Source organism: Poecile atricapillus, chromosome 10, assembly GCF_030490865.1.
Source record: "Poecile atricapillus isolate bPoeAtr1 chromosome 10, bPoeAtr1.hap1, whole genome shotgun sequence".
NCBI lineage: Eukaryota > Metazoa > Chordata > Aves > Passeriformes > Paridae > Poecile > Poecile atricapillus.
In genome coordinates this window covers 3,366,986-3,385,234 of record NC_081258.1, presented here as the reverse complement: position 1 = coordinate 3,385,234, position 18,249 = coordinate 3,366,986, and the positions used below count along the sequence as shown (strand labels likewise).

At 41.5% G+C, this 18,249-nt stretch overlaps 1 protein-coding gene across 1 annotated transcript in view; it reads right to left on the bottom strand.

The window, feature by feature from the left end:
* Positions 1-18,249, bottom strand: part of LOC131582469 (transcription initiation factor TFIID subunit 4-like) — a 148,597-nt gene that overhangs the window by 31,478 nt on the left and 98,870 nt on the right. Inside the window, exon 14 of the mRNA XM_058845719.1 lies at positions 14,324-14,446. Within this exon, the coding sequence (XP_058701702.1) occupies positions 14,324-14,446 (123 nt within the window). The remainder of the gene's footprint in view (positions 1-14,323; positions 14,447-18,249) is intronic.

The window sequence follows — 18,249 nt, the reverse complement described above, 5'->3', positions numbered from 1 at the left end:
ATGGGACACCCATCCCAGCAGGGAGAGGCTCAGGGGATTAATGGGACACCCATCCCAGCAGGGAGAGAGGCTCAGGGGATTGATGGGACACCCATCCCAGCAGGGAGAGAGGGTCAGGGGATTAATGGGACACCCATCCCAGCAGGGAGAGGGTCAGGGGATTGATGGGACACCCATCCCAGCAGGGAGAGAGGGTCAGGGGATTGATGGGACACCCATCCCAGCGGGGAAAGGGTTCAGGGGATTGATGGGACACCCATCCCAGCAGGAGAGGCTCAGGGGATTGATGGGACACCCATCCCAGCAGGAGAGGCTCAGGGGATTAATGGGACACCCATCCCAGCAGGGAAAGGCTCAGGGGATTGATGGGACACCCATCCCAGCAGGGAGAGAGGGTCAGGGGATTAATGGGACACCCATCCCAGCAGGGAAAGGCTCAGGGGATTGATGGGACACCCATCCCAGCAGGGAAAGGCTCAGGGGATTGATGGGACACCCATCCCAGCAGGGAAAGGGTCAGGGGATTGATGGGACACCCATCCCAGCAGGGAAAGGCTCAGGGGATTGATGGGACACCCATCCCAGCAGGGAAAGGGTCAGGGGATTAATGGGACACCCATCCCAGCAGGGAGAGGGTCAGGGGATTAATGGGACACCCATCCCAGCAGGGAGAGAGGCTCAGGGGATTGATGGGACACCCATCCCAGCAGGGAGAGAGGGTCAGGGGATTGATGGGACACCCATCCCAGCAGGGAGAGGGCTCAGGGAGGGCAAAGCTGCTCATGAGCTGCTCTCAGGTTTTGCTCTGGAGAAAAGTTGTATCAGACACTCAGCACAAATCTGAAGTTTTCATAAAGGAGCTACTCACATAAACCAGTTGAATGCTGGAGATAAAAATACCCCCCTGAAACTCTAAAAAACTGTAACTATTGTTAAGGTTTATAGGATTGCACATTTAATTTAAAAAACAGTGATTCTCAGTATATGAACTAATTAAATAACTCAGAAGTTACAGATAATACTGCTTCATTAAAAAATTATTCTGACATTAGAAAGCTTACATTAAATTCATTATTTAAATAGGACAAACAAAAACCTAATTTTGTAGAATCTGTAGTTGGAAAAACAGTTACTCAAGAAGAAACACAGCTTTGCTATCCTATCTCCCACCCACACACTCAGTACAACTTAATAAAGTTACCACAGCAGTATATAATACCCAGAGAGTAAGGGCAGAAATATAGAAAATTATGTTAAAAAGTAATTGGTCTTCATCACCACCAGGATAAAAGGCAATATATAACTTTTTAGAAGTTGTATGAAGCCCACAAAATCTTGTATCCCAGTAGAGCTAATATAAGAAATGCATTTGACTGCAGACCAACCAGGATTTACAGCCCAACACAGGCTGCACAAGCTGAATTATGGATTACATTACATTTTTTTATATATGGCACTGTAGAAAAGAAACCCCAACAGGTCAAACTGACATATTAATCACTATAGCTAAAATAAATACTCTGTGTGAATACTATCTACTCATGGGGCACAAAATAGATCAAGGTTGAGGATTCTGAAGACATTTGGAACATTGGAGCTTTCAGTACCTATCAACAATATCAACTGAAAAGCATTAAAATGCTCATTAAACATTTGTAATTTCCTAACTTAGAGCTGCAGACTGGGCAAACATCACACTGAAATACACAATGTACACATCCAGATCTGATTATGGAGAGACCAGAGTCAGGACAAACAGCTGACTCCAGCCTGTACTTTGAGACTTTACTCCAAATGATCTTAATTAGGAATTTCCTAAAATAATGCACTATTGTTTAAGTGATTTGGACACTCAAAACTGAAAATCTGTGGTGGAATCAAATCACCTGTTGTACTGCTTCTTGTCCTCAACCAGGAGAAGACACAGAACATGTCCCAGTAGTTAAGCTCCTTAATATAAGGATATTAAAAATATCCACAATATTAAAAAACAACTAATTAAAGATTCAGGCTCACAGTACTTCCTGAAGTAAATAAAATAATTCTTCTTCTGGATTCTCATCAAGACATAAGACAGGATGTCAAGTACTTCCAAAGATGCAATATTTATTTCTTTAGAGAGAGAAAACCTACCTTCTAATTTTCTTCCAGCAACCCTTCCATATTGGTTCCAAGTTACATAAGAAATATTATGAAAAGAATACTTGAAATCTTGATGCATGCTTGCTCTTAACATTACTGGAAAATTACTTTGACTACCTGCACAGCTGCCAACAACACCAGGGAGCAGTACCTGCAGTTCTTCATTGTTCTGTTACTTAGTAAGGTAAAAGCTAGTCAACAGCAGCATTGAATTTATCCCATCTCACTACAGCTATATAGCTGAAGATAAAAAGTTTTGCTAAAAGAATTTTGTGGCAACATAAGTTTTACCAAAATGTAACACACCTATGGCTGTCAATGGTGTTCAGGGGCAGGAGGCAAGCTTATGCAGAGTGCACTTTATTTCCCTTTCCTTCCTTTAATAGAGCTTTAAGGTACTGAAACTGAATGCTATTCATAAAAATTACTTATGGAGATGAGAAAAGTAATTTTGGCTTTGGAGACAAGCACTAGACACATCTTTCAAGTCCATTAGGTGCAGCTCATTTTTCTCTTTGTAAAGATATCACTTAAAGTTGCTTTTTAAAAAGCTGTAATAGTATAAAAATGAAAACAAAAAGAGAAAACCAAGGGATTAACAAAAGCCTGCAAAAGAGAGAAATGCAGGTGTGGCTTCTTTTATAGATTAGGAAAAATGTATCACAGGCCAGTGATATGGCCTGGGAAAAAAATGCCCTCTGCCAACACATCCCCTATAGATAAAGCAGGCTGCAGTGCTGCTGTCTTTTTGATCAAGAGAAGAAATCCCACACCAATGACTGTTTCCCCTGACAGACTGCTTGTCCTTTTTAATGTTACATGAGAGCCCCAGCCTGAACTTCCCTCCCCTCAGAGCTCATACCACTACCACTGATTAGAGATGCTGGTCTGCCTAGGGGTACTCACTTCTTTGCCAAGGCTGTTTAACCTGTTGTGCTCCTTGTATTCCTTACCTTCTCCTTTGGAGATAGAAAGTTTGCTTTTTTTTATGAACTTTTGCTCATTCTCCTGGCAGAGCTTCCTCTAAATTGTTCAGTAATTGGTGCATCATGCAGCAGTTCAGTTCTTGCTAGGCTCCTGTCTTTGCAAGAGAGTGTCATGCTCAAAAAGATTAGGTAATTATCCCTCTTCTTGCTAAAACTATAGTATGGCCCAACAGTATTTTCATGCTGCTACAGCACAGAAATCACTATTTATGATACCTTCTACCTTCTCAAACACAGCTGCAGAAAACCTCATCATTCTCCTCATTTTCCTTCCCATACAGCACTGCTGTTCTTTGCCCTTTTATTTGCTAAAATAATTATTATACCGAGAGTATTACAAACAGAATAACAAAAGCCAGTGAAAATGTCTTCTGCGCTACCTCCTTCAGACACCTCATCCACAGGCCAGCTCAAAACTCACCAGAAAAGTTGGAGGGTGAGGAAGGGCAAGAATTCCCAAAGTGGTTCAATGGCCCAGAAGTCTGACTTAAGGACTGAGACTCCTAAGTGACCTATGGTTTCCATAGCCAAGCTTTGTAACAATTTAACTTAGTTTTAGTTAACACTGAAATATCAGTGTGTATATTCAGTCATGCTTGGAAAAGTGATCTGTAACTCGTTAGCAAAACTATGCCATGAAACTAACTCCAGAATCCCATGAACTCATACCAGTTAAAAAGCTATAAAGACTAATTTTATGCAAATCACTGTAACTTCATATAGGCCAAAAAAGCGAGATTTTTCTCCAAAGTCAGAAGGAGAGGAGGGGAAAAACCCAAGTCTGATTTACAAGACATGCAGACACTCATGATAATTTTATCGCTACAGTCCTTCTAGACGGTAAAAAATTTCCTTAAGTTGTTGCTATTTTTTAATTTCTCTGCTTCTCTTTTTGACCGTCTCTTGGGTTGCCAGTATTAAAAAAACCCCAAACTCCACCAGTGTCAGAAATCTTGCCAAGGTTGGGGAGCTGCAGTTCTGCCTGATGCCCTTCCCTCCCTATTGCACCTCCCCTGCAGGAACTGGCTGCCAGCCTGTAACTTGAAGGCAAGCAGTAACCAAGTAACTAATAAATAAGGAGTACACCACTAAAGTAAACAGTACCCCAGCTATAATTAGCTAGAACAGACAAGCTGCTGGTGGTAGATGTCTCTCCCAGTTCCCTCAGGCCTTCTCCAGCCCCCACAGAATCCCTTTAACCAGCATGCTCCTGTTTGACTCCAGGCAAAATAAAAACAAAAACCCCCTTTTTTTCCTAGTCATTCACTAGAACAGAGTATGCAACAAAAGGAACACCAAGATGAAGATCCCACTATTAGCTATTTTTACTGTATTATTTCTTTGAAAGCAAAATGCTGCCTGTAATATTCGAGACACATTGGGAAACTTCATATACCTGCATTTAACACACACTGATTAGTCCCAAATACTTCCGTGGTCAAATAACATGAGGCTTTCCAAAAGCACACAATATTACAATTTCTAGAAAGAAAACCCTGGTTTTACTATAGAAGGAAATACAGAAAATCAAGTGTTTTCCTACACCAGAACCAGTCAGGGATTTAGCAAAGCCCAGCTCATGCAGTGGGAAAAGCAGGGAGATTGACAGGAACACAGCGCTCCAACAAAAGCTTATTGCAGGTAATTAATGTTCTACACGAGGCACATTACTGACTTCAAACAAACTCACCCCTCTGCTTAAAGTTAAGCATGTGCACATGTCCTTGCAGGTTTGGAGCTCCAAGCTCAACTTCTCATGAATGTGGCCAAACAAGACCCACTTTGCCATCACTCCCACAAAGGAAGGATGTGCAAAGCACGCTGTTCCATTATCTGTGAATAGTTTTTAACAAAGCTGAAAAGCTCGTTTCAGCTCAAAATTTCAATATTTGAGCTCCACCTTTGAATTTTATGGGTGGCAAATTTCAGCCAAATTCTGAAGGAGGAGTGTGGACAGCAGGAGACTTTTAACACATGTTAAAAAAAGGGTGAGCGTTCCTTTCCAAATTAAACAAGTATTTGCTCAAAATACTCTTACAATTTGGAATAAATCACAGGGATTCAAATGCATCGTGTTCTTTGAACAGCAAAATTGGTCAAAATAAATCTGCCTACACCACAAACCACTGATATTGTGTCATTTCATGATGACATCACTTATGAAACCTGCAATAGGGACCTGCCTTTAAATGTTGTGCACAGATATACATTAGATATGCACACATTAAACACTCAGAAAAACATCCTGACTTGCAGTGAAATCTTGGAAGACTTGCACATGGTAAAAGGAAACCATGAAAGGCCTGTTTTTATTTCTCTTTCTTACACACTAAGCTTGTTTTCAGCTAGAGTACTGAAAATGAAAGGATAATTTTTTGAACACATAAGACAGCAAGCTCTGAATGAAATGTTTATCTGTCAGGCTTTTGTTTTGTTTTCTTTTTAATTCAAGAACTCATACTTTTTTATCAACAGACCACATTCAGCTGTGGTCTGTTGCACCAGCTGAATGTGGTGTGTTGATAAAAAAGTGTAAATTTTGGAATTAATGCACAGTGCTGATGCAGAGGAGGGCACAGCCATTGCTATTCTATATAACCCACATCATCACTCGGGATGTGGCTTTGGGGGGAAGAAAACGTGGCCATACAGCAGAATTGTGGTGTTGGGGTGAGTTTCTCCCCCAGGGAAGCTGTGGGATGGTGTGGTGTGTGCTCCTGCAGGTGAAGCTCGGATTGCACACTGGACAATCTCCACACTGGACAATCCAGCTCTTCATGGCTGTGTCCATCACTGCCTCTGCTGCCTCAGGGATAGAAAATGAAGCTGCAGGAGCTGCAGCACCTTGTTTGTGTCCCAGGAACATCAGCGTGTCACGGCTGAGCCACAGGAACAGCTCTGGGCTTGGCCTCACCACACGGAGCTGGGCTGAGGTGGGAACTCCTCTGTGTGTAAATCTGCTCTTTTCTGCCCTTTTGCTATCAAAATTGTTCTGTTCCTCTGCACTTCCTATGCCACTGCTGTTTGTATTTAGCAAATTAATCTCTCTGCCTTTGTCCATCTCTCACTGGAAGCAGGGGAAGGGTGAAGTGGAGTGGTTTATTTGGAGTTTAATTCCCACCACACGGCTTGGACAATGTTTGGTTCTGCAACTGACAGCAGGTAAAATAACAAATTCTGTTCAGCACTTCTACTTTACTTTAGAAGCTGGCAACCAGATTTCCTTGAAGTTCAAGACTGTTTGCCCAAAGGCTCAGGGTAAACTAAAAATGTTAAATAACTAATTGTCACTCTCTGTAGGACCAACACGTTACTTGACTGCCTATAAAAGAATTGGCTGAAAAAAATCCAAAAATGTACATCTTAATACATTTTAAGTTCTTTAGACTCTTTCCAAACCTTAACTTCAGTAAAAAAGGTATTAGACAAAAAGGAAAAAGATTATTCCACAAAATTTGCCTAGCACTGAATAGGATCGAAGCAGAAGGAAATGAATCTATTTGATGATTCATCTAACTGCTCTAGGGAAGAATTACTTAAATGTGAAACATTGCCACCTTAAGATACAGGTATGAATCTTTCCATGTACACCTTGAAAATTTTCTGGTCAGGTTTTAAAAATTATTTTCAGTGACATTTAAAACTGTCACAGCATCTTGGGCTTTACCTCCTAAAGACAATGGACAAACCCTCTGGTGGACCCTTCCATGCTTTCTCTCAGTCTTACCAGTTTGCTGGCTAAGTTTCTACTTAGCCAGAAGAAGGAAAAAAATCTGTAATTATAAGCATCAGAAAAACAGAGACTGCGAAACAGATTCTATCCTTCAGTGTCTGAAAATCAGGGAGACAGAGACAACTGAAAATGCAGAAAAACTCAACCCAAAACCAACTCCAAAAACAGCCCCAAAATGCAAATTCACATACCCTCTGTCCCACACATCCTTAAGGTAGCTCCTTTTGCAAGAAAAACAAAACCTTCCCAGGAATAGCAGGAGAGATCCACAGGGATTGAAAAATAATGGATGAACTCTTAGCTACTCAGAAGTCTTTGTGCCAAGTTCTCATTTTCCATGCTAATAAGCTGCACACACTATATTTACAATGTATCCATAAATAAAACAATTGTAGTTATTATTAACATATTGATAAAATTTTCTTTTAAAAAATGTAGTAATTTTTTTTTGTAACCAAGGAGGAGGATTTATATTTCTATTAAAAAAAAACAAAAAACAAAACACTATTTAAGTAAGAATGCAGTAGAAACCTTGGAGAAGCAGAGAAAAAAATGCTCTCATGGTCTTCTCCTACATGCTACACCAACATCATGCAGTCAGGTGGGACCAACTTCCATCTCCAAATGAAGTAAAAATCAAATTTGTCTTGGCCAATAAGGAAAAATTATTAATATCATTGAACCTCTGTCAGAATATTTTGTGTCCCACAGATCAAAGGAATACACACAGCATGCAAACCTGTTCTACTAGTAAAAAAGAATGTTTTTCCTGGCACAGAGCCCACTTGCTATTTTCTTGCATTGCTGCCTGGCTTCTTCCTCCTGTGAACTGAGATCCATGCAAAAATGTTCTACTGCCTCCTGACTCACTGTCTGTATTCCTGCCTGTTTGCAACAGGCACAAATATGTATTTCTATACATTCACCCCCAGTTACAATTATTAATCATCAATGTAAACATCACATTACCCATCATCTTCAATTTCTTCTTTGTTTTGCTGCTAAGTCTGTAAGAAGCATTAGAGTAATGTTTGTAAGCTTTGTTTCACAAAATAAAACCAGAATTCTAAAAAAGCCCAGTTTGTGGTCATCATGGACTAAAACACAGTTTGAATTAAATTTTTAAAAATGAAAACTCATTGCTGGGGGAATTGATTTTTAAATTCAATTTTAAATTGAAATCTCATTCATTTAAGAATAAGGAAAAAAGGTGTAATTATTAATTACAATAACATCTATAGAGTGTTCCAAAATACTGCTTTTGAAATAGATATCAACATGTTTATAGTGAATTATTTTAATATTTATTTGATTTTGAAAACAGGAAGTAAAACAAAACAGAAGTAAAAGAGAAGTTGAAGCCAAACACGGGATTTTCAAAGATTTATAAAGTAGTATACATGTAATTCCATTTAAAAAAAAAAAAAGTGAGGACAGACTCCTTTCTTCTGTCTCCTTGAAAATTCAAACCCATAAATTTAAGTGATAGTTTTGGGATACCTCAAATGAAATCATAACTGTCAGCAGCAGTGACATCCTGCACCAAAACAGGTCTGAGAGAACACTGCATTTTATCATGTCAGTGAGACATGGAGCAAAGAGTGCTTGAAAAGGTAATGATACAACAAACCATAAAAATTCCTCCTGTTCTTCTCCTAATCTACAGGCTTAAAAAGCACAAAAAGCAAACTTTAACTTCTTGATCCATAAATGCTTGCAAAATGTGTTCTGCTCCATTGTATCTCTTTCATATAACTCAAGCTTAACCAGTGTGATGGGGCTTTAGATTCCAGTGCTTTCTAAACATATCTTGACCACTTTAAACAAGCAATAATTCATCAAGAGCCAGCAGGAAGACCAAGCTGAGACTTGAGTTGCTGAACAAGTTGTTCCAAGGATTTTTGAAAGTGGATGCCAGAAAATAAACTTTTAGTTCCAGAAAGGTGAGGGAACTGCCTGAAGATTTGCTCAGAGAACAGCAATGCTGATGATTGGTGGTTTTCCCCAAAATAAAAGACTAACCCTTGGTTCCAGTTCTTTTGGATCTGTCAGGACCAGTTATGCCTCATATATTGGCTGATTCATGACCTTCTAAAGTGGGTGATGTTCACCGAGTAGAAACTTTGGACAGAAGCCAAGGTACAACCCTCCTGTAGCAGAGACTTCTGCAGGACACACTACTCATCTCTTATGGTTTAAAAGGGTGAGAAAAAAAGAAAACAAGGCCAAGTTTTCCAAGAGGCAGCTCATGTCTAACCAATTCCAAAGAGAAAATTACCTAGTATCCTGATTTCTTCTTAACATTGTGAAAATATTGACAATGGATTTGAGGAATAATTGCAGGTGTTGCTGAAATGTCCATGGATAACCCAAGCATGAAGTGAGAATGTCAGCTGAAATGGTGAAATGAACCACGTTCAGTATTGCATAACCAAAAAGAGATTGCAGTCAAAAGTACTTTTTTTCCATCTATAGCACACACCCAAGTGCTCCCCACTTAACCCTGAATCCATCCTTACATTTCCACTTCGAAATTAGGAGTTACTAAAAGTATAAAAACCTAATAGTAACTTCTCTGTGTCTGCCTCTGGTACAACACAGATTTCCAAGTCTTAAACCAGAATTTTAATCATGTTTTGTACAAAACCTAAACATGAAAACAGCTTTAAAATACTCAAATTATACCATCTGAAAGATTAATTTAATTAAAAAATGTGGTGCCTCGTGCCCAAAATACATCTCACAATCACTTCAGCAATTAGCTTTTCTCTACACAAAACATCTCTGTTTTAACTGTTAGTTTTGGGACTTTCCAGGTATGCAAGAATATTCTCTTTCCTGACTAATATAATGGCTGGAATATAATGGATGAGAAAACACACAAGAGTATCAGATCTCCCTTGAGCACTGGCCCAACATATGGTCCTGCACATTTTGAAAGATGGTATTTGGGATAGTTTGCTGAATATTCTTAAGATGACTGCTCTTCTGCTGTGTGAGGAAGAGGGCTTTTTCTTATCCCTAAAATGACTGTCTTCAATAAGCGGTGATTCACTGAACTAGCCCTGAAGCTGCCTTTGGAAGCTCAGTATTCAAAAACCATCTGTGCCAGCAAGTACCAGGAGAGGGTTTTCACTTGATATTTAAACAAATTATACCCTCAGATATTTCAAACATATACTCTGTATTTATGTATTTTGGGATACTAGCCATAGGTCTTGATGAAAAGCCAAATAATCTTAGTATTATTATTATTATTAAATACAGAAAAATACTTGTATTTAACCTGTACACTTTAATTCCATAATAAGAAATGAGAGACTTGAAAATATGCCAATTCTGCATTCATGCCACCTTAGCAGTACTCAAATATTTAGCTTGTAAAGCTATCTGACCTAGTCTTGCAATGCCTAATCCTTTTCTAAAAGCATTAACTCTTACAATTACATGAAAATATCTATTTCATAAACAAAACAAAATTTTAATTCCAACTTTTAAAAGCCTTAGAATTCAAGAAAAAAAAAACCACACACTGAAAATGTGAACGGTGTAGATTGAAAATCAAACAAAAAGCAATTAAGGTAAACAAAAGCAACTCAAACCTTTTATTTAATCTGACATTAGAGGTGCTTAGGGATGCCAAGTGAAGAGTTTCAGTGCTTGCTGTCCTGAATGTTGTAACCTGTTTGTGTCAGCCACCACTGAGTGCCACATGAGCATCACAGGACCACAGCACCCATCACACCTGGGCAGTTCTGCTGCTGAACACCACATGGGCCAGGATCCTGAGATACCTAACTTGATAATCACGTGCTAAATTCCAAAAAGCTGTGACTTTAAAAGATATTTTCCAAGAATTTTTGTCTAGTATTACTAAAGAAATGGAAAACCCCTAAAAAATTCCACAAATGCAGTAATTTCAACTCTGCCTGGCAGAGAAGCTGAATCCATCCAAAGGTATCTCGCTTCTCTTTACCTCTTCTCCTTCACTCTTGATCTAAACCCCATTATAATAATGAGCAGGCTGAATTTCTGATGAGCTGCTGGCTGCTACAGAGGCAGCTGTGTTTCTAGCAGATCATCTAAAATACCAGCAGACACGAAAGGTACTAAAAAGGAAGCGAATGAAGTGCAGGTGATCTCATATTTGCTGTCTCTGGCTGGTTTTAAGTTCCTTTTCCAGTGTTCACTGGGCTCTAGGCCAAACTACTCCAACAAGCAAATCTGCAACTATTCACTTTTTACTCTTGTTAGATCAGTCTTCTTCCTATTTATTGAATGGAGATGGGTCAGCCCAGGGTGCAAGAGCCAGGGCCAAGCAAAGGGAAGGGCAGGAATGCAGGGACTGGGACAGGGCTCACAGTGACATTAGCCCAGGCCACTTTGTATTCATGGGCTGAAACCAGTCACTCACTTGCTGGCAGTGCTATTTGGGGACATTGAGCCCGTGCTCATCCACTGTTTTACAAAGTATTTTTCCCATGTTTTGGAAAGGCATTTTTTATATGGTTGCATGTAGAAGCAAATTTAAAAAAACAAACCAAAACAAACATGTAAAAATAACCTCACTCCAAAACTGCTGATTTTCCATGTCCCCCAGTAAAAGCAGTAAAAAAAAAATTATCTGTACTAGTCCAGGAAAGACAATTGATGGGCCTGGTCTTGATAATTTATAATAATCCTGCCATTAAAAAAAAAAGAAAAAAAGTCTGTTGAGCTGTGGCTTGAAAACAAGCAAAGTTCAGATGAGCTCTGGCAATGTGAGACAGAGAACAAGTTTAAAGAAAAAGCTCTCAAACTGCTGGTAAAAAATATTTACAGTTATTAATACAAGCTTTTTCACATTTCCAAGAGCTGTAGAAGAGCTATGTCTCTCTGTGTAAATAAGGAAATACTAATCTTTACCATCAACTTCTTAAGCAGAATATCCATCACTACTCCTAAATCAACCTCCTGCTCAGATAAAAAGGGTAATATTAAAGAGATCCAATTTCCAAAAATAAATTGTTGGTATTCCTGTTAAACCAAGAAGCTGGACTGAAACCCACAGCACTGCTCACTGAAAAATGGCCAATGCAACTAAGTGTAAAACAAGTTCAGAAAAGGGGAAAAAGAAAAAGGAACATGCCAGGGTGGGATGTATAAATGACATCTCTTTGGATCAGTAAACATGCAGGGTCCCAGCTACAAAAACAGCAGACAGTAAGTCAAAAAACATTAGTGAGGAGACTAGCAACAATTCAAAAACTGGGTATTTTGACCAAGAAAAAAGGGCAGGCCAAAAAAACCCTGGCCAAGTCAGACCTTGCAAGCAGAGATTATCAGTAGCAAGGGCTTTAAGCAGCTTAGAAATTGCTGGGAGAAATCAGCATGTCATAGACCATGGAGGAGGTTGGATATTTGAAGGTGGAATTGGGCTAAGGGGGTGTTGGTACCACAGAACACAGAATGATAATGATGTTTATAATCTCCAGAAACCCAAAGAAGAGCTATCAGACAGTCCTAAACAAATAATAAAAAATCCCAGTACCTTTTTACAGTGAAACATTTTGGAGGAGTTGAGTTTATTTCTGCACAGCAGCCCTAATAAAGGGAGTTTCTAAGAGCCAAGCTGTGTGACACAGCCTCTACAGCACTTTAGGTCCTATTCCCTACAAAAGACATTGAATAATGCAGATCCAGTTTCCAAGACCTGGAAATCAGCTTCCAGCCAGCCATCTATATGAGCTGGCCAGGATGGTTAGGAGCTAGGAGGAGAGGGATGGCAGCAAATCCATCTGAACTGGCACACAATTCATGGCTCCGGGAAATCCATGGACCGGCAAAAACTTCAAGGATAGTTTGCCAATTGAACAATACAGTTGTTCAGCAAAATTTGGGCTAGGAGAGCAGAAAAAGGAAGCAAAAAAATATCCAGAAGCCTTTGGAATTTGCCCCAGACCTTTCTTTTTCCTTGAAGCAGTATAGCAAGAGAAGGAGGAGGAGCTTCTGGAGAGGGAAGCTGTTCATCATAATCCATTCAGATATGGGGCTCTGATTAAAGTGCTTCACTCACTGAAGTTGATCACAATTTTGTTCATCAAATTATTAATACTTACAAAATATTTATTTTTTTAAAGAAACAATAGATAATAAAAATTAAATTCTGTTCCTTAGGAGAAAATATTCCTTTGGTGAAGGGTCCATGTCCATCTGAAGGGGTCCATGTATTATTAGAAGGTTTAAATTATTTTTTAAAGAGGGAAAGCCAAAGCTATGAACACCCAGTTGAGCTTCTAATGAAAGCTTCTTTGGGCCTATTGCTGTAAGATTTGTTACAGCTGCATGTGAAGGAGAATAGAATTCTTCACTGAAGATAAAGAAGGGAGACTGAAAGGAAGGGAATAAAAGGACAACACAAAACCTGGGGAACTCCCTCAGTCTGAAACAAATTTTACCAGAAATGGGAGCACCTCCTACGTATCTGAAGTCCTAAGTCAATTTTAGAGTATAAACAAGATCCACTTCTGTTCGAGCTCAGCTAATTCCCTAGCACTAATCTTAGCACACGAAAAGAGAGAGAAGTCAGATAAAAGCTATCCAAAATGGGAAACAAAAAAGCCTTTGGAAATGCCTGGCATTTAGACAGTCAAATGTCTGAGCCAAAACTGTTAGTTTAGTTATTCAAAACAAAATGTTTGCATTTTCCTCAGAACAGGCATGTAATAGGGAGAATTCCTCTGACTCCAGTGCGTGGGCAGAGTCAGCAGAACGAAAAGCAGCCCAAGTGAATCTGTACTGAACCACACAGTGCTCTTACAGAGCCACCCACAGCAGTGGGACCACATCACCCTGCCTCTCCACCTCACTTAATACAGATCAGGCTTTCAATTTTGCATTTATTGTGTAGCACAGCTACTTGGCCACTTAAATTAACAGGAGAATCATGCTAAAGAATCCAATCCTATTTCTACAGCACAGTATTCTTATGGAAATTAGATTTTAGCATGATTTTAAACTCATCTTTGCAGTGGTGGGGGACACCTTGTCATTCTGGAAGTTTATACACATATTTATCATAAATCCATGGTATTACTACAAGCTCATGGTTCAAACTGTAAGCAAGACTACAGTTATGGTTTTTAACATACTTCTTCATTCCCTACTCTTTTTGGGTTTTTTCAGATTATGCAGAGGAGAAAACAGATATAAAAGCAGTGAACAGTTTAAAACCTACACTTCACATTTAAAAATATACTTTTAAATATATTTTTAAAATATTCTTTAATTATCTGCTGAAAGTTCACACTTGAAAATACAACTAAAAGGAGATGGATTTTAACCGTGGCAAGATAAGCTGCGCTCCTGGTGCTGATGTGCATTTCCAAATGACACAGCTCCCTGACAGCAGCAGCAGGAGCAGCTCCAGCTGTTCCCCCGAGGTTCTGAAGGAGGGATTTCCCTCAGCCTGGTTCACACATACCTCTCCTCCTATGCTGAGCAGCCCAGGTGCATCCAGCTTCCGTTTCTTGCGGGGACCGATGGCTGCCAGAGCTGTCAGGTTGGCATCCCTCTGCCTCATCTGGGCAAGCTCTTGCTGCTGCATCTGTCACACAGAAAGAACTCTCTTTAGTTTCTATTCTGTTGCCATATCAAAAAGTTATCTTCAGACCTGTGAGCATCAGCTAGAAGTCACACATAGGCAATCCCTGGGAGTATTTTACTGCTCTTGGTACTATTTTAGCAGCCTGGCCATAGAGGAATAATGAAGATACCGAAGTTCTCATGGCTTTTCACAAGATTTCTGCTTCCAAATATCTCAACTGTTTCCAAAACCACCATTCTTTTCATTAAAAACTGTCTTAGCAACTACTATATACTAACTACACATCTCCAGTTTAAGACTGATATAAAGAATGTAAATATCAATTCAAATCCTTTAAAAACCTCAATTTTTATCTTGTATTTATTTTGAATATTTTAAACATGCTTGATGTTTTCTTAAAAAAAAAAAAAAAAAAAAAAAAAAATCTCTATCTAAAGGCTAGCCAAAGGTAACACTGACACAAAACCTTCACAAACTGGATTTACAAGTGTTTTCTGGGCTTAGGCTTTAGGTAAAAATACATTTGACTAGTTTGAAGCAGGTGCCAGCTGTATTATGTAACAATGTAGCACACTACAGAAAACAGGAGAAAACGCTCTGGACAGCAGAGAGATAAGATTGCATATTCACTCTAAATATGTATAATCATTTCAGTGTTAATGGTAAGTGTCATATTCCCAGGAACACTAATATTTAATAAATATTCTGATCAATACCACACAAGAATAATTGATTAGGCAACACAGTATATTATTTTAATTAGATAAAAGCATTCATAGCTCTTAGCAATAATTCGTATTAATCTCAAAACTTTGGGTTTGCACCATCTATCAATAAACTCAGAGGTGTTTGCTTTCCAATCCCACTGATGTCACTCTTGTCCCCCCTTCAGCAGCAGTGCACAAAAAAACACCTCAAGAAATTCAGTGGTGATAATAAAAACATTGTAGGATACAGGATAATCAAGAATTCTTCATTGAAATGGAACTGAAGTGACAAACAGAGATAGAAGTGGCTCAGCCATTACCTACACATGATCTGCACATGCAAGCAGGGCCTGAAGTATCTCACCCAATGTTAAAAGGAAAGGAGCTTCAAGCAACAAAGTGCCAGTGTGGAATCTCTTTTCTCCACCCAGCTCTGCCCAGAAAAAGCAGATCCACCTCACAGCTCCTGCTGAGTGCAGCCTCAATGTGTTCATTTAGCAGTCAGTGCACTTGTGACCAAGCCCTGTGCCTGGGCACCTTTGGTCACAGGCTCACCACGAGTGTCCCAGGCTCCAGGGCTGCTCCAGGAGCCAGCACAGGCACAGCTGGGGACAGCTGGAGGTGCCAGAGAGCCCCTGCAGGGCAGCACCCAGGAACTGGGGCCACCGAGCTGCGAGTGTGAGCTGGGAGTGTGTGTGAGTGTGAGCTGTGTGTGAGTGTGAGCTGTGTGAGTGTGAGCTGAGTGTGTGAGCTGTGAGTGTGAGCTGTGTGAGTGTGAGCTGTGAGTGTGAGCTGTGTGTGAGCTGTGTGAGCTGTGTGTGAGTGTGAGCTGTGTGTGAGTGTGAGCTGTGAGTGTGAGCTGTGTGTGAGTGTGAGCTGTGAGTGTGAGCTGTGAGTGTGAGCTGTGTGTGAGTGTGAGCTGTGAGTGTGAGCTGGGAGTGTGAGCTGTGTGTGAGTGTGAGCTGTGAGTGTGAGCAGTGTGAGTGTGAGCTGTGAGTGTGTGAGCTGTGAGTGTGAGCTGTGTGAGTGTGAGCTGGGAGTGTGAGCTGTGTGTGAGTGTGAGCTGTGAGTGTGAGCAGTGTGAGTGTGAGCTGTGAGTGTGAGCTGTGTGAGTGTGAGCTGGGAGTGAGTGTGAGCTGTGTGAGTGTGAGCTGTGAGTGTGAGCTGTGAGTGTGAGCTGTGTGTGAGTGTGAGCTGTGTGTGAGTGTGAGCTGTGAGTGTGTGAGCTGTGTGTGAATGTGAGCTGGGAGTGTGAGCTGTGTGAGTGTGAGCTGTGTGAGTGTGAGCTGTGTGTGAGAGCTGTGAGTGTGTGAGCTGTGTGTGAGCTGGGAGTGTGTGAGCTGTGTGAGTGTGAGCTGTGTGAGTGTGAGCTGTGAGTGTGAGCTGTGTGTGAGAGCTGTGAGTGTGTGAGCTGTGTGTGAGCTGGGAGTGTGTGAGCTGTGTGAGTGTGAGCTGTGAGTGTGAGGAGTGTGAGCTGTATGAGCTGTGAGTGTGCCCTGAGCTGGGCACAGCACTCGAGGTGGGGTCAGCCCTGCCCTGCTCCTGCTGCCCACAGTGCTGCTGATCCAGGCCAGGTGGTCTCTTACCCACCTGGGCACAGCTGGGCACAGCTGGGCTCACCTGGGCACACCTGGGCTCACCTGGGCACACCTGGGCACAGCTGGGCTCACCTGGGCACAGCTGGGCTCACCTGGGCACAGCTGGGCTCACCTGGACACAGCTGGGCTCACCTGGACACACCTGGGCACACCTGGACACAGCTGGGCACAGCTGGGCACAGCTGGGCTCACCTGGGCACAGCTGGGCTCACCTGGGCACAGCTGGGCACAGCTGGGCTCACCTGGGCTCACCTGGGCACAGCTGGGCTCACCTGGGCACACCTGGGCTCACCTGGGCACAGCTGGGCACAGCTGGGCTCACCTGGGCACAGCTGGGCTCACCTGGACACAGCTGGGCTCACCTGGGCACAGCTGGGCTCACCTGGACACAGCTGGGCTCACCTGGGCACACCTGGGCACAGCTGGGCTCACCTGGGCACACCTGGGCTCACCTGGGCACACCTGGACACAGCTGGGCACACCTGGGCACACCTGGGCACACCTGGGCTCACCTGGGCACAGCTGGGCACAGCTGGGCTCATGCTCAGCTGCTGTCAGCCAGCACTGGCACCTTCCCCATCTTTGTCAGCGATGGGGACACTGGGAGCAAGCACAGCCCCAGCAACCTGAGCTGGAAGTGGGAATGTTCAGCCTGGAGAACAGAAGGCTCCAGAAAGACCTCACTGGGGCTTTCCAGTGCCTGAAGGGAGCTGACAAGGAAGACAGAGAGGGACCTGGGACAAGGGCCTGGAGTGACAGGACATGAGGGAATAGCTTCACACTGAGAGAGTGTGGATTTGGATGAGATACAAGGAAAAAATCCTTCCCTGGGAGGGTGCTGAGTTCCTGGCACAGGTTGCCCAGAGAAGCAACCCTCCACCCCTGGGAGTGCCAAAGGCTGGACAGGGCTTGGAGCAACCTGGGACAGTAGAAGGGTCTGCCCATGGCAGATGATCTCTAAGATCCCCTCCAAACCAAACCATTCTATATTTTCACATTCTTCAGAAAACTGAATTCAGTCATTTAGATTTTGAAACCCCATTTTTCACACTTTAATGCTATATATTTTACAAGCACAGTTATCATAACTTCAGTATAACATCTAAAAATACACGCCTCATCTACAGGGTAAAAGAATTTCCTAAATACAAAAAAGAAATATAGAAAAATATCTAAATAATAGTGCAAAGGTCTATATATACTTCTCTTTGCCAACTCATATTAGGTTTTTAGCTCAAATATCTTTGGCTCTCTTCCAGATTAAATGCCAGTTAGACAGAGCTGCCCGCTTACCCTTTCAAGGTAGATAGCAACAGTGGTGAGCTCTAATCATTTACAAAGGTCATGATCGGAAGCTAGCCCGTAAGCAGTCATTTAAAATTCGATTGATCCCTATTTGTAGTCAGGGAAAGAAAATGGACATTTCAGCTGTATTGTAATTATGAGGCTTCAAGGCAACTGTAAATAGATGTGCAAATCTAGATACTGGCAAATACCT